Source organism: Rattus norvegicus, chromosome 4, assembly GCF_021556685.1.
Source record: "Rattus norvegicus strain SHRSP/BbbUtx chromosome 4, alternate assembly SHRSP_T2T, whole genome shotgun sequence".
In the NCBI taxonomy this organism is placed as follows: Eukaryota; Metazoa; Chordata; class Mammalia; order Rodentia; family Muridae; genus Rattus; species Rattus norvegicus.
The window spans coordinates 158,980,713-159,006,933 of NC_141537.1; the positions used below are offsets into that span (position 1 = coordinate 158,980,713).

General features: G+C 39.7%; 1 protein-coding gene across 2 annotated transcripts in view; it reads right to left on the reverse strand.

Moving 5' to 3' along the window:
* The window catches only part of Vom2r52 (vomeronasal 2 receptor, 52), a 38,262-nt gene that overhangs the window by 6,946 nt on the left and 5,095 nt on the right, over nucleotides 1–26,221 (reverse strand). The window contains 4 exon segments of one of the 2 annotated variants that reach the window (NM_001099503.1): nucleotides 8,539–8,662; nucleotides 11,745–11,969; nucleotides 19,590–20,399; nucleotides 23,548–23,866. In NM_001099503.1, coding sequence (NP_001092973.1) covers nucleotides 8,539–8,662; nucleotides 11,745–11,969; nucleotides 19,590–20,399; nucleotides 23,548–23,866 — 1,478 coding nt within the window. 2 annotated transcript variants of the gene reach the window in all.

Sequence of the window (26,221 nt, forward strand, 5' to 3'; positions counted from 1 at the left end):
CAACAGGTACAGAAAGATAGAAATAATCCCATGCGTGCTATCGGACCACCACGGCCTAAAACTGGCCTTCAATAACAATAAGGGAAGAATGCCCACATATACGTGGAAATTGAACAATGCTCTACTCAATGATAACCTGGTCAAGGAAGAAATAAAAAAAGAAATTAAAAACTTTTTAGAATTTAATGAAAATGAAGGTACAACATACCCAAACTTATGGGACACAATGAAAGCTGTGCTAAGAGGAAAACTCATAGCGCTGAGTGCCTGCAGAAAGAAACAGGAAAGAGCATATGTCAGCAGCTTGACAGCACACCTAAAAGCTCTAGAACAAAAAGAAGCAAATACACCCAGGAGGAGTAGAAGGCAGGAAATAATCAAACTCAGAGCTGAAATCAACCAAGTAGAAACAAAAAGGACCATAGAAAGAATCAACAGAACCAAAAGTTGGTTCTTTGAGAAAATCAACAAGATAGATAAATACTTAGCCAGACTAACGAGAGGACACAGAGAGTGCGTCTAAATTAACAAAATCAGAAATGAAAAGGGAGACATAACTACAGATTCAGAGGAAATTCAAAAAATCATCAGATCTTACTATAAAAACCTATATTCAACAAAACTTGAAAATCTTCAGGAAATGGACAATTTCCTAGACAGATACCAGGTATCGAAGTTAAATCAGGAACAGATAAACCAGTTAAACAACCCCATAACTCCTAAGGAAATAGAAGCAGTCATTAAAGGTCTCCCAACCAAAAAGAGCCCAGGTCCAGACGGGTTTAGTGCAGAATTCTATCAGACCTTCATAGAAGACCTCATACCAATACTATCCAAACTATTCCACAAAATTGAAACAGATGGAGCACTACCGAATTCCTTCTACGAAGCCACAATTACTCTTATACCTAAACCACACAAAGACACAACAAAGAAAGAGAACTTCAGACCAATTTCCCTTATGAATATCGACGCAAAAATACTCAATAAAATTCTGGCAAACCGAATTCAAGAGCACATCAAAACAATCATCCACCATGATCAAGTAAGCTTCATCCCAGGCATGCAGGGATGGTTTAATATACGGAAAACCATCAACGTGATCCATTATATAAACAAACTGAAAGAACAGAACCACATGATCATTTCATTAGATGCTGAGAAAGCATTTGACAAAATTCAACACCCCTTCATGATAAAAGTCCTGGAAAGAATAGGAATTCAAGGCCCATACCTAAACATTGTAAAGCCATATACAGCAAACCAGTTGCTAACATTAAACTAAATGGAGAGAAACTTGAAGCAATCCCACTAAAATCAGAGACTAGACAAGGCTGCCCACTCTCTCCCTACTTATTCAATATAGTTCTTGAAGTTCTAGCCAGAGCAATCAGACAACAAAAGGAGATCAAGGGGATACAGATCGGAAAAGAAGAAGTCAAAATATCACTATTTGCAGATGACATGATAGTATATTTAAGTGATCCCAAAATTTCCACCAGAGAACTACTAAAGCTGATAAACAACTTCAGCAAAGTGGCTGGGTATAAAATTAACTCAAATAAATCAGTTGCCTTCCTCTATACAAAAGAGAAACAAGCCGAGAAAGAAATTAGGGAAACGACACCCTTCATAATAGACCCAAATAATATAAAGTACCTCGGTGTGACTTTAACCAAGCAAGTAAAAGATCTGTACAATAAGAACTTCAAGACACTGAGGAAAGAAATTGAAGAAGACCTCAGAAGATGGAAAGATCTCCCATGCTCATGGATTGGCAGGATTAATATAGTAAAAATGGCCATTTTACCAAAAGCGATCTACAGATTCAATGCAATCCCCATCAAAATACCAATCCAATTCTTCAAAGAGTTAGACAGAACAATTTGCAAATTCATCTGGAATAACAAAAAACCCAGGATAACTAAAGTTATCCTCAACAATAAGAGGACTTCAGGGGGAATCACTATCCCTGAACTCAAGCAGTATTACAGAGCAATAGTGATAAAAACTGCATGCTATTGGTACAGAGACAGGCAGATAGACCAATGGAATAGAATTGAAGACCCAGAAATGAACCCACACACCTATGGTCACTTGATTTTTGACAAAGGAGCCAAAACCATCCAATGGAAAAAAGATAGCATTTTCAGCAAATGGTGCTGGTTCAACTGGAGGGCAACATGTAGAAGAATGCAGATCGATCCATCCTTATCACCCTGTACAAAGCTTAAGTCCAAGTGGATCAAGGACCTCCACATCAAACCAGATACACTCAAACTAATAGAAGAAAAACTAGGGAATCATCTGGAACACATGGGCACTGGAAAAAATTTCATGAACAAAACACCAATGGCTTATGCTCTAAGATCAAGAATCGACAAATGGGATCTCATAAAACTGCAAAGCTTCTGTAAGGCAAAGGACACTGTGGTTAGGACAAAACGGCAACCAACAGATTGGGAAAAGATCTTTACCAATCCTACAACTGATACAGGGCTTATATCCAAAATATACAAAGAACTCAAGAAGTTAGACGGCAGGGAAACAAATAACCCTATTAAAAAATGGGGTTCAGAGCTAAACAAAGAATTCACAGCTGAGGAATGCCGAATGGCTGAGAAACACCTAAAGAAATGTTCAACATCTTTAGTCATAAGGGAAATGCAAATCAAAACAACCCTGAGATTTCACCTCACACCATATCGACGGTGTCGATGGCTAAGATCAAAAACTCAGGTGACAGCAGATGCTGGCGAGGATGTGGAGAAAGAGGAACACTCCTCCATTGTTGGTGGGATTGCAGACTGGTAAAACCATTCTGGAAATCAGTCTGGAGGTTCCTCAGAAAATTGGACATTGAACTGCCTGAGGATCCAGCTATACCTCTCTTGGGCATATACCCAAAAGATTCCTCAACATACAAAAGAGACACGTGCTCCACTATGTTCATCGCAGCCTTATTTATAATAGCCAGAAACTGGAAAGAACCCAGATGCCCTTCAACAGAGGAATGGATACAGAAAATGTGGTACATCTACACAATGGAATATTACTCAGCTATCAAAAACAACGAGTTTATGAAATTCGTAGGCAAATGGTTGGAACTGGAAAATATCATCCTGAGTGAGCTAACCCAATCACAGAAAGACATACATGGTATGCACTCATTGATAAGTGGCTATTAGCCCAAATGCTTGAAGTACCCTAGATCCCTAGAACAAATGAAACTCAAGACGGATGATCAAAATGTGAATGCTTCACTCCTTCTTTAAATGAGGAAAAAGAATACCCTTGGCAGGGAAGGGAGAGGCAAAGATTAAAACAGAGACTGAAGGAACACCCATTCAGAGCCTGCCCCACATGTGGCCCATACATATACAGCCACCCAATTAGACAAGATGGATGAAGCAAAGAAGTGCAGACCGACAGGAGCCGGATGTAGATCGCTCCTGAGAGACACAGCCAGAATACAGCAAATACAGAGGTGAATGCCAGCATCAAACCACTGAACTGAGAATAGGACCCCCGTTGAAGGAATCAGAGAAAGAACTGGAAGAGCTTGAAGGGGCTCGAGACGCCAAAAGTACAACAATGTCAAGCAACCAGAGCTTCCAGGGACTAAGCCACTACCTAAATACTATACATGGACTGACCCTGGACTCTGACCCCATAGGTAGCAATGAATATCCTAGTAAGAGCACCAGTGGAAGGGGAAGCCCTGGGTCCTGCTAAGACTGAACCCCCAGTGAACTAGTCTATGGGGGGAGGGCAGCAATGGGGGGAGGGTTGGGAGGGGAACACCCATAAGGAAGGGGAGGGGGGAGGGGGATGTTTGCCCGGAAACCGGGAAAGGGAATAACACTTGAAATGTATATAAGAAATACTCAAGTTAATAAAAAAAAAAAGTAATTCAAACCAGATTTTTCCAGTGGTGTACACAGGTTATTTTCGGGGACAGTGTTTCCTTCATGGTCATGATCCAAAGTCAATATGCTTGGCTATCGATTCTGATCATTCTCCCCTTTGATTCTGAAGAATATATCTTTTGGCATAAGTATCTAGACATGGGTGGTTTGAAAAAATTATATACAGGAACTAAAACTGAACTCCTATAGGAGAATAGATGTATTGTTCTAAGAAGCATATAACAAAGTATTAGAAGCAAGTGAGAAACCAGTAGGACATAGAAATCAGACTGAACCTATTTTAAAGGGTATGGTGAGCTCTGATTGAATTTAGTCCATGTAATGAAACGTTTTTATGGTGATAAATGTATGATCTGTGGATACAGCTGAGTCTGGTGGGAATGCCTAGCATATATAAGGTTTAAGGGTCTATTACCAGCACAAATATATGCTCAATGCATGATGGTGATAGAAATATTTTCCCTGAATTATTTAGTACTATGAGATTATATCACTCAATTAAACTCTTAACTTTCAGTAAATGTAAAATTGCACACTTGCAAAATTTTCAAAATTAATGTTTTAAGGTATGGAACAATTATTGTTGAAGATTATGAAAAGGATAAAGATAATGTACTTCAACTTGGTAGATGTAAGACTTTGAAGAAAAAGAGATCCAGTCATATATACTTGTAAACACCAAGCATTCTGTTGGTTGCTCAAAAAATACTAATATAGTTGGGGATTTAGCTCAGCGGTAGAGCGCTTGCCTAGCGAGCGCAAGGCTCTGGGTTCGGTCCCCAGCTCCGAAAAAAAAAATACTAGTATAGAATGAAGAGGGAAAGATTGCCACAGCATCTTAGGTACACTAAAGGCATCTTAAAGAGATAGTATTCCTAGAGAATATGAGGTAGATACATTTTCTTGCCTTTCTATCTTTCAATGTATTACTTCTCTAAGTAAATGGTGGCATTTGAAGTTCATAACAGCACAGACAAGGACTGCTCCTAGAATGATTGCAGGAGTGGCATCAGTAGGTGGCAGAGAGGGAGAGGCAAAGGTTACCTTCAGTGTTCTGACCTATCATTAGTAGGCTAACACTTCCTGAAAAAAAGAGAGGTTGAAAGACCACCAGTCCAATAGCTCCAGGACTGGGACCAAGCCAGAGACCAGAAGAACACTTTATGGGGCTGAGGGTCACAGTACCAATGAAGAGGGTGTCCAAGATGACACCAGCCTGGACAGGAAGCTACCCTGGGGACAGTGAGACAACCATGAATCAGGCACTGTGCAGGGTTACTGAGGGCGGGCAGACCATGCCAGAGATAGTGCTTGCCTGACACCATAAAGCATGAGAAGGAAATTGCACCTGAGACCACTCCTGAGATGACCTAAGACACTCAGGGCACCACAAAGAGAAGTGGTTACGTGGTGCAGAAATGGCAGAGAAAGATAAAATAGCTGTGGACACAATGAATTAGGCAGAACTGGATACTGAAAGGTAGTGAGAAACAGCCATCGAGAACAAGGTGTTGCCACCTGGGACTATGATTGGTTCCTAGACTGTGCTGCTGCTGGAGACCGTATTCATTTGTGTGACCTACCAACAACAGGAGTCTGTTATCAAGGTCAAGCAGCTGTCCCTGGTCTAGACTGACACCTGGGGTTATGTTAATGTCTGAGAGCTATGCAGAAATGCCCTACCCCTTACCAAGACTTTATGGGAGACCTGGCCCTGGGGACATGAAAGGGGGAGAGGTGACACCATGCCTGGCCAGATATACTACTCAGGAGTGTAGGCTCTGTACACCTCTAGAGTTAAAGGAGGACCATACACTCTACCATGAGAGACCCAGCCCTACCTCTTGTCTCTGCAATGGAGTGGATGAGGGAGTGATACCTTTCTCTCCTTTTGTCCTACACCAGATGCCACACTCAGGGGAAAGAGCCCTGCATCACCTGAGGGAAGCACCACAAAGTTGACTCTGGCCATGGGGTGTGGGACACAGCTGAGCCAGCCCCAAGGTCATAGCATAGCAGAGTGGCCAGCACTTGACTTCCATGTAGTGACATGGATACGGGAGAGATATCTTCCTAATTGTCCCTTGCCACCTAAAGCAGGATAGCTGCCCCCAAGATCATCAGAGCAAAAAAGCTATCCCTGCCCTCACCTGTTGCAGCACTGAGGAGAGCAGGCATTGAACCTTGCCTGATCAGCAGAGTACAGCTGGCCCTGGATGTGAGAGCTGCATGTGAGCCAGCCCCAAGGACATGACTGTGGGAGAACCAGCCCTGTCTCACATCTGCTGGACAATGGTGCAACCAAGGAGAGACTTCCTCCTACCTCCCTTGTCCCTTGACAGGCAGAAGAGCTGGCACTGGAAAAATGAGAGTGGGAAAACTGACCATGTCCCTCATCAGCTGCAGCATTCGGGAGAATAGGCCTTAAACATCACAGAGGCATCAGGTTTACAGCTGGCCCTCCTAGTAGGGGTTTCTGGTAAGCTGGTACCAAAGGCATTAAAGCAGGAAAGTTGGTGGGCTAACCATCTCAGATCATTTTCAAGCCTATACTCACTGCTTTGACTTTGTGCACTCCCACATCCACCCGACTATGAACTGCTGGAGTACATGAAGGGGCTGGTCCTACATATTGAAAACTACAGGATCTCATGACACTGAACAACAGGATATCCAAGAGGAATCCCAGTGAGGCTCCAGTATTAATAGAGTAGCAGAAGCCAGGGGCTTAGAACAGACTGACAAGTCATTGCAATAAACATTGGCAAGCAAAGAAGAATAGACACAAGGGTATACCATGGGACTCACTGTGAAACATTAAAGCTTCCACAACGAGACATTGTTGTTGTTGTTGTTGTTGTTGTTGTTGTTGTTGTTGTTGTTGTTGTTGTTGTTGTGGCAGGTGAAGATTGCTAGGGTAGAGCTTCGATACAAGTGGAAGGGAAGATGAGTTTTAATGGGGTGTATGATGTGAAATTCACAAAGAAGCAATATAAAGTTAAAAGAAAAAAGTATAATCATCAAGAACTTGATAGTGCTTATCTGAAATCATAGTATTTAGGAAGTAGTTAGTCTGGTATACTACTACTTTGCTACCAAAAAAGCAAAGGACCTCATTTTAAATCATCTTCAGTAAGTAAAGATTTCATTCAGGAGATTAAAATAGGCATAACAGAGCACCTGATTTGAAATAGATGTTATATGTGAAGTAAGGATACAGAAAACTGGTAGTAGCATTGCTGTTGTGCTCTGTCAAGGCTTTGCAATGGAATCAATTTGAGGAAGAAGTGACAGCTGGACGGTAAGAGGACAGTGGGCAGAGCATCTTTGTATATCACTCACAGCACTGCACAACACATCACTCATTCTCTGGAATCCCTCAGAGCTTGGTTGTACAGGGACCTCATGCTTAGCTTACAGTACCAAGAAATGTATAATGAGAGCTCCCACAAGAATCCAAGTAATTCCAAAGGAAAAGGATTAAATCATATGGCAAATACGTATTTACTCATAAAAGTATTTATGGAGTTTCTACTATTAATCATAGGAAGTATCTCAATCATTGATCCTAGAATCTCAGGGTATCAGTATCTCAGAATCCCAGGGTCCCAAGGTCCTAAGGTCCCAGCTTCTTGGCATCAAAGGCTCCCAGGATCCCAGGAAAGAAGTGCTGTATCTGCCATCAGTGTTACACTGATACAATTTTTTAAGCAATTCCTCTAATTTGACAAGTCTGTAGTTTGTTTCAGCTGTCTCCAGTTTGCATGATCATAGTGATTCATATACTGAAAGTATAATTTCCTTGTGAATAAAATGTTGGTTATTAGTAATATGTATTATAAACATGAAATAAGGTCATGCTTTATAATTCATCTCATAGTTGAGGGTATACAGGAAGCACTAACTTTACTCACTGCTATAGCTATAATAGAACTACTAGTGAAAAGGAGGGGTACAAAGAAAACACATTAAACTCAGTGCAGATGTGCAGAAGACCAAGCTAAGCCAGATGGAGGAGCACACTCCTGTGGTATCGGTCACCCAGGAAGCTAAGTCAGGAGGATTGCTGGAGCCAATCCAGGTAGCATAGCAAATAAAACAAACAGGTAAACAACAGGAACAAATATGACTAAGTTGAAATCAAGATTTGGGGGGTTGTTTGTTTGTTTGTTTGTTTGTTTGTTTGTTTGTTTTTTGAGACAGGTGTTCCCTGTTCAGCCCTCTCTGTCCTGGATTTCATTCTGTAGATCAAGCTGGCCTTCAACTCAGATATCTACATACTGAGAGGTGGGGTTAAAATCTTTGCCACCTACACCCAGTAAAAACTTGTTTTAAAGTATTGGGAGTTCACAACATAAATCTAACTATGTCTTCAGGTGTTGTGTTACTCACCCCTATGCTGTGGTGCATCATTTCCACATTCAGGACCATTTCTAGAAAGGTCTACATTCAGAACCATTTCTAGGTATTTCAACATTCAGAACTATTTCTAGAAATGTCCACATTCAGAATCACTCCTAGAAATTTCAACATTCAGAATTATTTCTACAAATTACTACATTCAAACCATTTCTAGAAACTTCCACATTCAGAATCATTTTGTAAATACCTGTTTCATTTGCAATCTCTCCATCTGGACATAGGAGACAATCAAAACAACAGAAGGGTTTCCCTTCAACAGGTGTTTTCCTAAATCCAAGTGGACAACTTTGACTGCAAACAGAAAAAGGAGTCTGTATAGGAGACATGGGAGAAGGGAAGGCTGTCAATTCATGACACTCAGTATTAGCATCCAGATGGTAAATTTCAGCAGAACATCTGTGTACTATAATAACCAAGAACTTCCATGCATTTAGAGAGTGTGAAGTCAAGTGTTGGTTTCTCTCTTTCTCTCTTTCTCTTTCCCTCCCTCTCTCTCTCTCTCTCTCTCTCTTTTGAACTCTTGCTTTATTTTATTTCATTGACCTATTATTTTTAATTTTATATGATGTTTTTATACTTAATACAATATTAAAGTTTGCATATATTTTGATTATGTACTTTTCCTTCCCCAAGTCTGTCTAGATCTTCTAATACTATCAATCCACCCAAATTTAAGATCTTTTCCACACAAAAAATGAAGTCCTAAAAAACAGATAATCTAAAACCTAGAAAATAAAATACAAAAGCACAAAAGGAAAAACAAACCCACAAAACTACAATCTAAATATATATATAGTGGATTTTTTTTCTTGTCCTGCCTAACTACTCCTGGATATGAGACCTGTCTTAGTGTGGTTGATAAACCCATGTCTTCCATTAGAGAAAACTTCTTGGATCTCTTGAAGACCATAATATTCCCCATCACTATGCATCACACACATAGATGTTCAGGGTAAATGATTCCAATGCTAAGGATATGAATGTTCATATAAATTTAAATTTTAAACACAGAAATACCTGTCACAGGATATTTAATTACACTGAACCCTGAGAATGTGGTATTTACAAAAAAGAAAATCCTGTTTCTAGTTGTGGTGTGGTTCATCCCTTAGAATACATCTTTAATCCAAATAAAGTAAGTAAATTTAGTTTGTAAAAGGAAGCACCTCTGCCTCAAAGTAATTTCTAATCAAGAGACGGACAAAGTGACAAATCAGAGAAAGACCTGACAGAATGAGTCAGATATAGGACAAATCCAATTCTCATAAGAATAGAAATGAAGGGGTTGGGGATTTAGCTCAGTGGTAGAGCACTTGCCTAGAAAGCGCAAGGCCCTGGGTTCGGTCCTCAGCTCCGAAAAAAAGAATAGAAATAAAAGAGAGGAAAATTCATGGGGATCTAGATTCTAGTCAAGTATTGAGGTGAGACACAATGATAGATGAAAAACAAAGACCAATGACCCCTGGCCATTAACTCTCCCTGGTCTGAGGACCAGAAACTGATGGCATCTTGAGATTTAACTTTCTCTTGTATTCTGGGGCCAGAAGCTGATGTCTTTTGCAATTAACTTGGTTTAGCTCTTCCTAGACCAAAAGTTGATTACTTCTTGCAATATACTCCTGCTCATAGCAGGAGGGGATTAAGAACAGAAACTTAATTACTTGGGCTCTTTACCCCTTGACTCAGAAGCTTCTTGTTAGCCAGGCAAGAGACACAAATTTGATTGACTTTTCCTGAGCTAGAGAGAAAGGAAAAGAGAAAAAGGGAGAGAGTGGGAGAGGGAGAGGGGGAAGGGGAGAGGGATGGAGGGAGAGTGAGAAAGAAAGAACAAAAGAAAGAAAAACTCAGCCACAAAGACAAACAACACACATTGGGAGAAACAGAAAGGGACCAAACCTTTATATTTGTTTCCAGTTTTTATAGCTTTTTAGTTAAAAATTCTATACCTAAAATGTTAAGCAAAGGGGAATTACAGCATAAAAAGAGATTGTAAGTTCAAAGCAGTGTTTCATTACATGAGCTCCTTACAATTTCAAAGCAACAGTTTCATATGACCTTGCTTTTTCATAGTAAATATCTGTGGCCTATTTTATGGATAAATATTTGTCCTTGATCATTAATTTATTCCAGTCCTGTGTTCTTTTGTTTTTGGTTTTGGTTTTGGTTTGCTTTGCTAGCACAAGTAGTCCATGACACATGAAGGTATACAGAGCTCTATTTGCAACTTTTATTCCATAAGGCGCTTAAGAATACTTGTATCAATTTAGTAGCTCTATAAAATCATTATCAGCAATTAGGAAATCATAAATTCATCTAAACAGCATTACTACATAAAAGCACCTCATCCTATTGGTTGCACAGTATACTTACCAATAGAGTAGGTAAATGCCCAGGAAATCTTTAAGCTATGTAATAGTGACAGGAAATAGAAGCAATCATGAGTCAAAGTCTCTGGGGTCTTTGCCTCTTAGAGTGTGCCCATTGTAGCCACACAAAACTGTGGGCTATCTTGAGAAAATGTACTTGCTTATCATAGTCTTTCCTAGATGTCTTCTGTCAGCAACTTAAGGGAAAAGTGCATGAGGATTGGTGACAGGGGGTGTAGTGAGTTTTGCTGGGACAGTTATACATATAGGTTGCAGAGAGAAGCTAGACACAGGTAAAGACAGAACCAGACAGAATTTGAAAAGAAATCAAAAGATTAGAATATAATGCCAAAAATCAATATGAGGCCAAGCAGAACAAATTCAGTCAGAAACTGAGAGAAGTCAGCTTGAACCAGCCAGTTTAAGAGAAGAGTTTGAGCAGAAATATCTGAGTTGAGTCAGCCAGTCAGAGCTCAGAAAGAAGTACAGAAGGTGAGCTTATTCAACATTAAGTGTTAACGGCTGTAACATTATAGGCATAGAATACACTGTAAGGAGTCTAGAAGCTACCAGAAACAGGTCTAGGTTAAGAAATAGAGGCAGTAAGCCTCAGAGATGATAATTAAATAGGAAAATAAAAGTTATATTTACAAATACCCATTTGCAAAGACTGGTTTTGTCCACACATCTTTATTCTATTTCTTTACTGAAGGCAATTACTTCCACTAAAGCCTTAACCTCTATAATTCATCTAGATAACTGCCCAAGGTGTTGGGTTTTTTTCTTTCTAAGTAGGCTATGGGTGTACCTGGTTATTGTAAGGATACAGCATCTGAATAATTAATCCAAAATGAATCAGTTCTTCTTTCAGTGACTCTTCAGGCAGAAAGTTCTGGTATTTGGCATTGGAAAGGACAAAGTGAGGGTACCTCTCAGCCTGATGGCACTCAGCAGTCCCCTCAGCCTGTTCTCTGAGGAATTCCACTCTGAGAACAGCACACAGTGCTAAATTCAAAGATACTCTCACCTGATTGTGGTGTTCACCCCAAGTTATGAGTTTGTCATTTAGGGAAAAATTCTGAACACTGTAAGATTCAAAGACAAACTCGCCAACTTTCACTTGAGCTTTGGTACCACTCTGCAGAGACTGGTAATTAAAGATGTCAAGCTTGGTTGCTGAAACTTCCTTGTTCATGACAGCCTCCTCATTGGTGCTTCTCCCAAGCTGGCCATTTTGTAAGAATGGATGAAGCTAAAAGAAAAAATAATGGTCAGAATTCATAGTATAAGTCACTGAGATGCAAATAAACCTGGCTACTTTAACTCTTTCACTACCTCTATGTTCCTGTGGCTTCCATTATTGTTCTGTTTATCATAGAGCTAATACATGCACAAAGTAGGGCTATATGTAGACATTTGCATAGTCGTATACTGTTTAGCAACACTATCACTGATTTCAAACTTGAAAAACAAGCTTTTCTCAATGTCTAGATGATGAAATGCGGCCTTTAGCCATCAGATTCTGTCTTTATGAAAAAGAAGAACAATTTGAATAAGGGGTTTTAACCTTTTTGCATAATAACTTTTTAGGAATAATACCTTTTTCTTTTACAACTATAAATTGGTTGTGAAAGTTCCAATTAAATAAAATTTTCAGCCTTTAAAATATAAACGTTTTAATTAAGGAGGGAGGGGAAAGCAGAACACATGGAGAAAATTGTGTGATGGAAAGCTGGAAAGATGGATGGGAAAGTCAGAGAGAATAGAGTGGGGATAAGTTTTCTAAACCTGAAGATATATGAAGAAGTCACAGGTCAAGCTACAACATTAAGACAACTAGAAAGAAAATATAATTTTAAAAGATATTGAGCAAATATATTACAGCTTATTAAATAAAAATTCCCTGCAACAAATGGAGATATCCCCCTGTTAGTTAAAAAGCCCCCAAAAGATCCCAAGACTATGCAAGTTATGATCATTGCCCTTGCTTGCCCACAGCAACCAGATAGGAAGACCCTGTTTCTGAAGGCACCACATATCAAGGCTGCAGGTCACAGTAGGGAGACTGGAACTAAGCTGAAAACTTTCACCCTGTCATCCGTTCTGGTTGTTCTGGTTGTCTGTCTGTCTAGCACTGTTCATACTGCCAGAAGCTTCATTGCAAACAGCTGGGGAAGAAAAGTCAGCAGAATTCTTTCCCAATTGTGGACCTTTCATTTTATAATTCCAACTTCCCAGACACAATGTACATACTAGAGTAATACTAGCACAATTGTTATGGGGATAAACAAGTGTTTACTGACTGTATTTGAAAGCTTCTTTACAAGAGGAACACATGCCAGTTACTGCAAACCTCTTCAATGTCCATGTCTGGGGAGATCAGGCACCCTATGGGTGAGCCTACTACTAAGGTATATTATTAAACTGCTTCCTGTGTGTTTACACACATAGAATAGTGTCATTGTCAGATTATATCGAAGAATATTCTCTTTGCCAAGAATATCAGTGCTTGAGAAAAATGACTATTAAGTGCTCATATTTAAATGGAACAGCCATGGGACTGTTCCCAAGGCACAGGAAACATTGTGAAGGAAGGATGGAGAGAATGCAAGAGCAAGATGCTCGTTAGGGAGTCCGTGAAATGTTGTCTTTTAGGTGTGACATGGTCACGGAACTTATGGAGCTAAGTTTGCCTGTATAGATACAGCATAAGATTCAGCCTATAAACATATTTAACCAAAGACGGGAGATGGGGATCTTGGGATCTAACCCCTCACATGAGGACTGTTAGCAACCAAAAGATTCTGAGGGAGAGGAAGTCATTGTTGTCAAAGATACTGCCACTTTTGGGTTCCTTCTCCCCCAGTGGATAACTGCATACTCATGCCCATATCAAAGGTCATGTGGGTCACAAATACAGTGGGTCATGAAAAAAAGAAAAAGAGATGAAATAAGCATAGGAACTTGGTGGGAAACTGGAGGATCTGTGAGGATGGAGAGAGATAAGGGAAGGAAGAAAGTGGGTGTGAACGAAAGGTATTATATACTTGTATGCTTGTGTGTAACTGTTGAAGAATACATTATTTTAATAGACCATATAGGGTAGATATAAATACAACCACAGCTAACCTTATAATTTAAACAAACAAACAAATTTCTGAAGAAATAAGTGAAAACTACCTTTTCACTAGAGAGGATTATTTACCTCTGAGATTGGATGAGCAAAATCACCCTCTGAAAGTAAAGGGGAAATGAGTATGATCTGATATAAAAAATATACAGGAGAAAAATTGTTCTCATGTCCCAGCTTTGTAGGAATGTTAAAGGAAACATTCAAAGAAAAGGAAATTTATATAAGCTAGAAAAATGAAACTGACACTTCCAGTTTCCATCTGTGCCTGGGAGCTGACCCTGTGCTATAGTCCTCCACACCCCAGAGAAAGTTTGTTACCCAGGAGTGTTGACACACCCAAGCTCATAGGTGAGACCACTGCTACAGACTGAATCCTATACCTTGTCCAAGTGGGACCTGGCCAGACCCACTGGACTCATCAACCACAGCACAGCCAGGGACACAATCCTTCTGATTCCATCCGTCCCTGAAAGTTGACCCTGTACCACAGCCCTCTGCACCCAAATCACACCCAGAAAAGTTTAACTTTTTGGGAAAGTTTTAGACGTGCAGCCTTTCTAGAGGAAGTGTGTCACTGGGGGGGTGTGCTTTGAAAGTATAGAGACTTTTCAGTATACTCTTTTCCTTGTCTCATGGTTGAAATATGGTCTCCTTCCCCTGTCACCATGATTGGTTCTTGTTGCCATGCCTCCTTGCCATGATAAACCCTTGTCCTCCTGGAACTGCAAGCCAAATCCTTTCTCCTGAGCGTACTTAGTCATGGTGTTTTGTCACAGCAACAGGAAAATGAAAGTAATTAATATAGTGTCTATAAATTAATGGATGTGTTAAAAATTGATGTAAACAGTGTAATTATATCCATTTATAAAGATTAATGAAGTTGTGCCATTTATGGGGAAATTGGTCCAAAGAAAATATATTAGGCAAAATCAGACTCAGAAAGTCACATATTTCAGTTTTCTCTCATTTATAAAGTTTATGGCTTTTATGATTCACAAAATTACACTCACATAGCAACACACACACATGTGCACATACATACACGCACACATGCACACACACATTTGAACACACACAAATGTGTGCATACACACATACATACAAATGGAAGACTCAGTACTAAAGTCAGAACTGTTCACGAAACAAATGTAACACAAGTGGTGTATTAGTTACTGTTCTGTTGCTGGGATAAAGCACTATGGCCCAAGCAACTGACACAAGGAAGAGTTTATTTGGGCCTATGGTTCCAGAGGGATCATAGTCTATCATGGTGAGGGGCATGGCAGCAGGCACATGTAATGGCATAGTTAGCTGAATGGTTACATTCTCACATGCAAGATGAGAAGGTGGCCATGAAGTAAGATGAAGATATATAAATGCCAAAACCCTTCTGCACTGATGTCTTTCCTCTAGGAAAACTGAATCATCCAAATTTCCCTAGACAAATGCCATGGGAAACTATTGGTCAAATCCTAAGCCTGTGAAGGACATTTCTCATTCAAACCACCACATCTCTACAAGGAGTAGAAAGTGGAGTGAAGGAGTTAAGGGGAAACATAGTCAAACTAATATTACATACACTTAAACGTAATTATCTTTATGAAGCCCAACACAATGCATAATAAATATGTCAATAAGAACAATAAAACAATATTTCTAATTATTTTGCTAATTGGAAACTAATTTAACCAAGAAGAAAAAGTGTCCCTATGGTAAAACGTGTCAGAGATTGATGAAAGAGATTGAGAGATACAGAAAGGTAACAGCCTCAAGGATTAGAAGAGTTTATATTGTTTAAAATAGTTTATTATGCAAAACGTTTCACAGACTATGGCAGTCTCTATGGAAATTTAAATGATACCTTCCTCAGATACTAACAAGGCCTAAATTCCCCTAGGGAGGGAAGCCATAACGAAGTCACACTCCTTTTGCAAACTTGATCGAGAAGAAGACAAGCAAAGAAATGCATTTCCCATTCCAAATAGTTTTATTAAATTACAGCAGTACAGACATGGCCTATAACATGTACACATCACAGAAGAGCTGAACAGAATCCAGAAAACAACGGAATACAGGAGACACCAAAAGCAAGCAAAGGGTGAAATGTATTTTCTCTCTTCCAAAAAGCTGTTGTCAAAAATGGATGAGAAACTGCAGTTGGATTTTTGTCTGTTTCATATACCAAATAAGGTAAAAACAGATTAAAAACCTCAGAATAAAAAACTACTAGACTAGAAAACTACTAAAACAGAGGGAAGTCCATCACTATCTGTTATGGGAAAGAAAGGAAGGAAGGAAGGAAGGAAGGAAGGAGGAAGGAAGGAAGGAAGGAAGGAAGGAAGGAAGGAAGGAAGGAAGGAAGGAGAGAGAGGGAGGGAGGGAGGGAGGGAGGGAGGGAGGGAGGGAGGGAGGGAGGGAGGGAGGGAGGGAGGGAGGAAGCAGAGCAGCCTGTTCCGAAGCACCCCAGTGGTCACTCTCTCACTACTTCCAGCTCTGGTGGGTCATAAAAATTAGTACTAACTTACCTCAGCGGCTCCACACTGGCCCTTATAGTACTTTCTAACCCAGACAGTCTGCAAGCTGTTCTAGCATGGCACCTTGCCACACTGCTTTGCTTTCACTCACAGTTCCCTTGGCGGGTTGTTATCACACCAGGCATACATAACCCAATATTCTGTGGTGGGTTTGGTGTGTCCTGCCACCACACCTTCTCTTGAACTCAGTTAAGTCGCCACATGAAAGAATATACCACGCAATAACCTCTGATCCAATTGATAAGATATAATTTACCCATCTACACAGCACAAAATCCTGTACACACCCATTCATTCATGGGCTGGAGAGATGGCTCAGCGGTTCAGAGCACCGACTGCTCTTCCAGAGGTCCTGAGTTCAAAGCCCAGCAACCACATGGTGGCTCACAAACATCTGTAATGAAATCTGATGCCCTCTTCTGGTGTGTTGGAAGACAGCAACAGTGTACTTACATATAATAAATAAATCTTAAAAAAACATTCATAATAACCTGTATCTATGCACAGGGAAGAATTTTAACATCTGCTGCCATGTTCTCCCAGTTCCTCTCGTGCTTCTCCCACTCCTACTAAAATCTCTACCTGAGGACCCAGGTACACCTCCCCTGAGCATATACCCAAAAGTGCTCCAACATATAACAAGGACACATGCTCCACTATGTTCACAGCAACCTTATAATGACCCAGATGTCCCTCAACAGAGGAATGGGTTCAGAGAATGTGGTACATTTACACAATGGAGTACTACTCAGCTATTTTTAAAAAATGGCTTAATGGAATTCATAGGCAAATGGATGGAACGAGAAAATATCATCCTGAGTGAGGTAACCCAATCACCAAAAACACATGGTATGCACTCACTGATAAGTGGATATTAGTCTGGAAGCTTGGATTACCCAAGATACAATCCACAAACCACATGAAGCTCAAGAAGAAGGACAGGATCAAAAAAGTGTGGATGTTTCAGTACTTCTTAAAATGGGAACAAAAATATTCACAGGAGGAAATATGGAGACAAAGTTTGGAGCAGAGACTGAAGGAAAGATCATCCAGAGACTGCCCCACCTTGGGATCTAGCCCATATACAGACACCAAACCCAAACAATATTGCTGATGCCAAGAAGTGCATGCTGACAGGAGCCTGATATAGCTGTCTTCTAAAAAGCTCTGCCAGAACATGACAAATACAGACGTGAATGCTAGCAGCTGAGCATTAAACTAAGAACAGGGTCCTCATTGGAGGAATTAGAGAAAGGACTAAAGGAGCTGAAGGAGCTTGCAACCCCAAAAGAACAATACCAACCAACCAGAGCTCCCAGAGACTAAACCACCAGCCAAAGATACATGGACTGACCCATGGCTCCAGTTGCATATGTAGCAGAGGATGGCCTTGTTGGGTAACAATGGGAGGAGAAGCCCTTGATCCTGCCAAGGCTGGACCTCTCCCAGTGTAGGGAAATGTCAGGGTGGGGAAGCAGAAAGGGGTGCATTGTTGAGGAAGGGGAACAATCACATAGAAGAAGGGGGAGAGGGATGAGATAGGGTGTTTATGGATGGGAAACTGGGAAAGGGGATAACATTTGAAATGTAAATTAAAAAATCCAAAAAAATTCAATAATTAATAAATCCTTTATTTATTATTTTTATTTATTAATCTTTTTAAAAAGAAAGAAAAAAGAAAATGGGGGAAAAGAGAGAAACATCTGTTCCCACCTTCCTTCCTTGTTGCCCAATGACAGGCCTTGTTTTATCTTGTCTGCTTTCACCCGCATAATGACATCAACCTACAGATGTCCTTGTTCCTGATGATGATATTTTCAAAAACGACATCAGAAACAGTCAATGAAAGCTAAGAAAAACTCTCCTAAAAAAGAAAGCTTCCGCACAGCAAAAGCAAACAACCAGCCGTGCAAGAGGACAATTCTTGGAATGGAAGATGTCTCCAAACAAGATACCTAATGAAGGGTTATTATCCCCAGAGCATAGGTAACTAATGAAAGTATTTAGGCAAAATTTAAAATCAGGAAAGGCGTCCGTTAGACTTTACTTTTGTCAAGAAAGGGATACATGTGGTACTAAAGTGTGTGGAAAGACATTTCACATCACTGATCTCAGAGGAAGGCAAATGAAGCTCACCGTGAGCTATGCCCCTTTCTATGTGTTAGGATGCCTGATATAAACATTCAAACACATAAAAGATGTCTGTGATCTAGAGAGATAATTAGCCCTTAGTTTAGTAATAGCCTCTCACTCTAGGGTGAGAAACTCTAATTAAATTCAGAGGATCCACCAACAAAAAGAGGTCATGAGAGTGAGACAGGGCTGGTTGGCTCCAGCAGAGAAGGGAGGGACAGGGAATGCAGTGGGGTGGGGGAGGGGGTAGAAAATACCCAACATTCATTATTTAAATGTTTGAAAGTACCAAATAATAATAAGCAAATTTAAACAATCTCAAAAAAAATAAAGTGTTAACAACAATGTAGAGTAAAGGACTCTGGCACACAGAAATATGAAAAGTTTGAAAAGATAAGCAGGCACAGGTGGATAAACCTGTGGAAAGTTGATATGTTGTGTCAGTACCACGGCATTCAAGCCAGCTTCATTTTAAAGAAGCTGTTTTTATTTCAGTTTTAAGACTTGGTCTGTCTAGGTAGTCCAGGCTGATTTCAAACTCCTGATCCTTCTGCCTCAGCCTCTGAGAGGCTGGAGAACATAAAAGCTGTTTGTTCTTCTAGAATCTGTTTATCAAAACAAAACAAGCTATTGTCATCGAATGTAGCTAAAATCCCTAAAAACATGCCATATTTATACGTTTACAATTCACTTGAGTTGTATATTATAACTTCACGCATTAAAAGCAATTATAAAATGCACATGGCAATTAAATGGCATAAATATTATTGTTTGTGCATAAAATTAAGATAACCATTCTTCAGCACTACTGAGAATGTGTTGTTTTCTGATAGAAATGTTAGTTCAACTTTAACTACAATGTGCTTTTTATTTTTTCTCTAACACTATTTCTCTATGCTACAATATGCTACTGAAATAAACATGAATACTTTGAGGAATGACATAGTAGCATAAAGAAATATGCTAGCATAAGAAATATTTCTCTAACACTATGAAAAATCATGAATCAAAATGCAGAACTTACAAGCCAGGGCTCAACACTCTAGGGAAACACAAGACCAGTTATTGCTACCTTCCATAGATGAGGTGCCTTAGATACATCTTTATTGAGAGAGTTTTCTTCCAGTTTGAATGACAGCTCCTCGTGGAGTGCCTGGGCAATGGCATATACAGCATCATGGATTTTGTAGCTGGAGGGTGAGGTATTCATATCCCAAACATACAGAAGTCGTGTGCTCAGGTTGCCATTTTGCTCACATTGACTTAGTTCCCTGATTCCATATAGATAAGTATATGGACATTCAAATAAGATCGACCACACATCCTGGATAAAGATATCTTGAGGGTATTTCCTAGGTTGGACACTTCTGAGAAAATCTTTGAATCCCAGAATTTCATCTGTGTGAACAGAAAATGATAATTCTCCACCAAAATATGTATAACTTAGATTTTGTCGAAAGGATAATGTGGTGATATCCCAATCAGAAGTTGTGATCCAGACATTACCAAAAGGGGTGTTGCAAAAGATGTTATAGGCAAATCTCAGAAGAGAATATGTGTCACCAAATGCAACAATAACACGGGTCAAGGTGAATCTTTCTATAAAAAGTCCCCTGTTTACTGTGTCCTTAGCAGGAAATTCTGGAACCTTTTCTGCAAATGCAACACAAAGTCCATGGTTGTTCATCTCCTCTGTGATGTCCCTAAGGAAGAGTTCTCCCCTCACATCATCTGGAACCACCAGGCCAACCCAGACCCAAGAGAAGTATAGCAGCAGTTGAATAATTCCCTGATACAGAGCTGTGGTGTGCACAGGAAACTGGTAAGGAGACTGGAGCTGGACTCCAGTCCCAAGACTCTGGTCAAAGGGAGCATAACTGATCTAAATAGAAAGAAAGTTACTACTTAAGACAATTATTTTTATTCTCAAATGATTTAGTTTATCTTTTCTGTTTATGCACTCTAGGAGAAATTAAATAGCTAAATAAATTTGCTAAAAATATCATCCAAGACTTTCTTCTCACTGCTCACACAAGATGTATCTTTTTTCTTTGCACTTTTATAGAACATATCAAACACAGCCACAGAATGTCTATCTCCTTCTTTCAGTTCAGGTAATACCAGTCAAATGAGAGCATTTGCAAATCTGTAACTTCCCTTACCAAAACCTCCACCTTCCTGATAATAGAATTGGAGGAACATTAACACTAAGGCCTTTTCACTTGAAATCACAAATCTATAACTACTTAACCAATAAAGAGGAATCTATGAAGCATTGTGAAACCCACTAGTGAAGTTCCAATGTCTTTTGTCTTTCTGTAATGTTTCATCCATAGTCAACTATCCTAAAATACACTTGCTTGGGATAGAAAACTTACTTATCTACCTCAACAATTATAAAGTCTCTCCTTTAACAGCACACTCTATCATATTGCTATCCTTCTTACAAAAAACTTCAATTGAAATGTCTACACTGTCATTCCTATGCACTTTAGGGCATTCCTTCTGGGGTTGGGAGTAGACTTGAACATTAATTACCTAATCTGCTATCTCAAATGACAAATTATCAAATTCACTTCACTTAATCCAATATTGGCATGAAATAATCCTTTTTCTTAAAATGTGCTCTTTAATGAGTTCCAAGATTCTTTCTTTTTTTTTTTTTTTTTTGGTCCCTCCCTGTGTATTCATTTTTTTTTAATTTAGAGACTACTTTATTAGTTTTTGTAATCAAACCCACGTAGATAAGACCTTACATATTTAATACAGTGTGTTACCCCTGTACAAATGGAAAAAACTTAAGTTCAACATTTCTAGACCAATATGGCTGTTAATTTCTGTACAGTGCCAACTCAACACAGTAAACGGGGATACTTTTTTCCAAAGTTGACAGCACAGCTAAAGTTTCAAAAAATTCAAATTATATAACTGTATATATATATATATTTATATTTATATAAAAAGACCAATAATAGCAGTGTGTTATGCATCAACAGCAGCAACAGCTTTTCCAGGTTCTGCAGTCATTTGAACAAAACTGTAGAGACATCCAGCACACTCCATTAAAAAAAAAAAGTAAAAAAACAAAACCCGAGAAAACAGCACAGTTCTGTTACTCTTGTGGTACCTGGCACCATTTTTTTTAAATTAGCTTCTCAATCATCATCTAGAAAGAAAACATTCTGGGCAACATCATTAAAAACAGCTCTGATAAAGCACGGTCACTACTACATATCATAAAGCAGGTACAAGCTATTTTACATCCACAGAGGTATGATACAGTACTGTCCTACATCTATAATACTAGAGGATACAATTTAAAAGGCATTATTTGAGACTTGATTCTACTTTTCCAGCAGAGGGCCCAAAGGATGGTGTGACACAGCTTTGTAAAGAAACATACTCTAGACAGGATTTCCTTTCACTAGTGGCACAGTTCTAAGGATTCATTCTCTCCATGAATGTCAGCTAAAACCGTTATTAAAAAAATGAAATATCCCTAGAACAAAACCGTATAACCACCGGATTCACATGAAGATGACCTAGTGGAGACAAGCTGGACCTCACCTTACCAACAAGCTATCAAATCTGTTATGTTTAAACAGTGAGACCTCCAAGGAAGGAGATGCCAAGTAGTGCTTCAAAGCTTCGGACCACAATCAAACACAGCATCCTTTTCAACAGAAGCAGAAGCTCATCTGAATATGCTCAAGGATGCTGACATCAACATTTAATCATCTCCTCACTCATCCAGGAAGAAGGGGAGATCAGTTACTACTGTACTTTATTGTGTTCGACCAAATCACCATGTTACAAAACTAGCAAGCTGCCATAATAAAAAATAAGGCTCCTCTATCCAGCACCAGATAGCATCATTTTACTTTCAAGCCTAGAAATTGCACACTTGTATATAAACCAACCGAAGATGAGGATTGAGAGTTCATCTTGGTGGATTTTTCCTTTGATGAATATGAAGTGTCCTTCCTTATCTTTTTTGATGACTTTTAATTGAAAATTGATTTTATTTGATATTAGAATGGCTACTCCAGCTTGCTTCTTCTGACCATTTGCTTGGAAAGTTGTTTTCCAGCCTTTCACTCTGAGGTAGTTTCTGTCTTTGTCTCTGAGGTGTGTTTCCTGTAGGGAGCAGAATGCAGGGTCCTCATTGCGTATCCAGTTTGTTAATCTATGTCTTTTTATTGGGGAGTTGAGGCCATTGATGTTGAGAGATATTAAGGAATAGTGATTATTGCTTCCCGTTATATTCATATTTGGATGTGAGGTTATGTTTGTGTGCTTTTCTTCTCTTTGTTTTGTTGCCAAGATGATTAGTTTCATGCTTCTTCTAGGGTATAGCTTGCCTCCTTATGTTGGGCTTTACCCTTTATTATCCTTTGTAGTGCTGGATTTGTAGAAAGATATTGTGTAAATTTGGTTTTGTCATGGAATATCTTGGTTTCTCCATCTATGTTAATTGAGAGTTTCGCAGGATACAGTAGCCTGGGCTGGCATTTGTGTTCTCTTAGGGTCTGTATGACATCTGTCCAGGATCTTCTGGCCTTCATAGTTTCTGGCGAGAAGTGTGGTGTGATTCTGATAGGTCTGCCTTTATATGTTACTTGACCTTTTTCCCTTACTGCTTTTAATATTCTTTCTTTATTTTGTGCGTTTGGTGTTTTGACTATTATGTGACGGGAGGTGTTTCTTTTCTGGTCCAATCTATTTGAAGTTCTGTAGGCTTCTTGTATGCCTATGGGTATCTCTTTTTTTAGGTTAGGGAAGTTTTCTTCTATGATTTTGTTGAAGATATTTACTGGTCCTTTGAGCTGGGAGTCTTCACTCTCTTCTATACCTATTATCCTTAAGTTTGATCTTCTCATTGAGTCCTGGATTTCCTGTATGTTTTGGACCAGTAGCTTTTTCTGCTTTACATTATCTTTGACAGTTGAGTCAATGATTTCTATGGAATCTTCTGCTCCCGAGATTCTCTCTTCCATCTCTTGTATTCTGTTGGTGAAGCTTGTATCTACAGCTCCTTGTCTTTTCTTTTGATTTTCTATGTCCAGGGTTGTTTCCATGTGTTCTTTCTTGATTGCTTCTATTTCCATTTTTAATTCCTTCAACTGTTTGATTGTGTTTTCCTGGAATTCTTTCAGGCATTTTTGCGATTCCTCTCTGTAGGCTTCTACTTGTTCTCTAAGGGAGTTCTCCATGTCTTTCTTGAAGTCCTCCAACATCATGATCAAATACGATTTTGAAACTAGATCTTGCTTTTCTGGTGTGTTTGGATAATCCATGTTTATTTTGGTGGGAGAATTGGGCTCCAATGATGCCATGTAGTCTTGGTTTCTGTTGCTTGGGTTCCTGCGCTTGCCTCTCGACATCAGATTATCTCTAGTGTTACTTTGTTCTGCTATTTCTGACCGTGGCTAGACTGTCCTATAAGCCTGTGTGTCAGGAGTGCTGTAGACCTGTTTTCCTGTTTTCTTTCAGCCAGTTATGGGGACAGAGTGTTCTGCTTTTGGGCGTGTAGTTTTTCCTCTCTACAGGTCTTCAGCTGTTCCTGTGGGCCTGTGTCTTGAGTTCACCAGGCAGGTTTCTTGCAGGGGAAAAGTTGGTCCTACCTGCGGTTCCAAGGCTCAAGTTTGCTCGTGGGGTACTGCCTAAGTCCTCTCCGCTGTGGCAGCAACCGGGAAGATCTGCGCAGCTCTTTCCGGGAGCCTCCGTGCACCAGGGTTCCAGATGGCGTTTGGTGTTTTCCTCTGGCATCTGGATGTGCACAGAGTGCAGTCTCTTCTGGTTTCCCAGGCGTGTCTGCCTCTCTGAAGGTTTAGCTCTCCCTCCTACGGGATTTGGGTGCAGAGAACTCCAAGATTCTTTCTTTAGTCAAGGAACATATTTCCAAGGTGTGGCCAACAGTATCAGTCTGCCTTACTGAGTCTTCTATCTCTGTCTACACTAGTGTTATCAGAATATCCTGGTGTCTCATGGCTCAGATTGGGACTCGTTCTCCTTTCCACATAAATTCCCTCAATAATCTCCTAATATCAGATGCCCACTTGTTCATGCCTCAATCCACAGCTCACACCCTGGCTCCATTCACTGCCTTTTCACCAGGCATCTGAATTTGAATGTTTAGTAAACATTTCATTTATTGAATCCAAAATCATGACAACTGAAAACAGACACTCAATCCATGTTAATTGACTGGGCAAGAAGGATGGGTGGGGAGAAGGAGGAGGAATAAGAAAGAAGAAATCACAAAATGAAGTGAACATGAATATTTTGGGGAAGAAACAGTAGTGTAAAGAAATATTCGATATTAATAAATGGACAAAAGTAAGCAATTAAATAGATGACACGTGATGATATAATATTTTATATCAATAAACTTTGATAATGGGTTCATTAGTCCCATGAAAAGTAATTAATAAATAAAATATAATTTGAATTATGTTTTATTAATTAACATTAAAATGTTCATACAACATATTTCTACAAATCTGAATGAAGTACTTTTAACCCATAATAAAAAAAATGCTTGAAGTGTAACAAATCACATCCAAAAGATAAGCAAGGGTCTGTAGTGGAGAGAACCGTTTTCCTGCAGATAGGACAAGGTTCTCTCAGGTCTCCAAACTAGGTGTTGCTCTCAGAAAGACAGATATTACTCCAGGGAGATGGGCTGACAAAGCAGAAGAGCTATAGGTTGTCACTTCCTGTGACTCAGAAGGCTTTGACAGGCTGCCCTCTCAGGAGAAATCTGATGATCTAATACTGATCTACTGTGGGGTGCTCAGAATGGGGAGTAACAGCACCTCACAGAGTCTGTAGGCACCTGAACAGGCTTACATGAAGCTGCCACAGGAGACAGGTGTGGAAATGGAAGGTCACAATGGCAACAAACTGAAGAGTTAAGTAGGAGGAGGTTTGGCTCAGACAGTTTATAGAGGGAGGATTTAGTTCGTTGTCTTGCTGAGTAGAAGCTTACCTCAACATCAGGAGATAACTGTGGAGTTTGAAAGGCCAAAGACTGAGGGGACTGAAGAACAGAGTATAATGGTACACATGTATGAAGGTGCCATGATAAATCCAATATTTTGTACACTAAAGATAGAAATAGAAATAAATAGATGTAGGTGGAGATACATAGATATAGATGATATAGAGGGATATAGCTATAGAGACATAAATATAGAGATCATGAGGCTGGGAAGGTAGCTCCTTGCTTGCTCTGCAAGCACGAGGACCTGCATTAGAATCCTCAGCATCCCCATAACAAGTCAGACATAACTGCTTTTGTCAGTATAGAGATAGTTAAATCCCAAGAGCTTGCTGACTAGCCAGTTCAAAATCTCAAGCTTGTGAAATCAGGGTCTTCAGTGAAAGATCCCAGTTCAAGGTTGCAGTGTAGAAAGTGATAGAGGAAGACTCTCTGGCCTCCATGTGTGGGTGTATTAACACACCTACCTGCATAGTCTTATGATTCGTTTGCAAGTGTCACAAACCAAACACACACCACATGTTTCACATACCACATACACACAAACACACACACACACACGCACACACACGCACGCATGCATGCACATACATGTGCAAGCACATGCATATTCATATACACACTGAAAAATAGAGTGAAATGGGGTGAAAGAGAGCAAGAAAGAGAGAAAACCACTGTGCACCTCCATGAGCTCATAATTC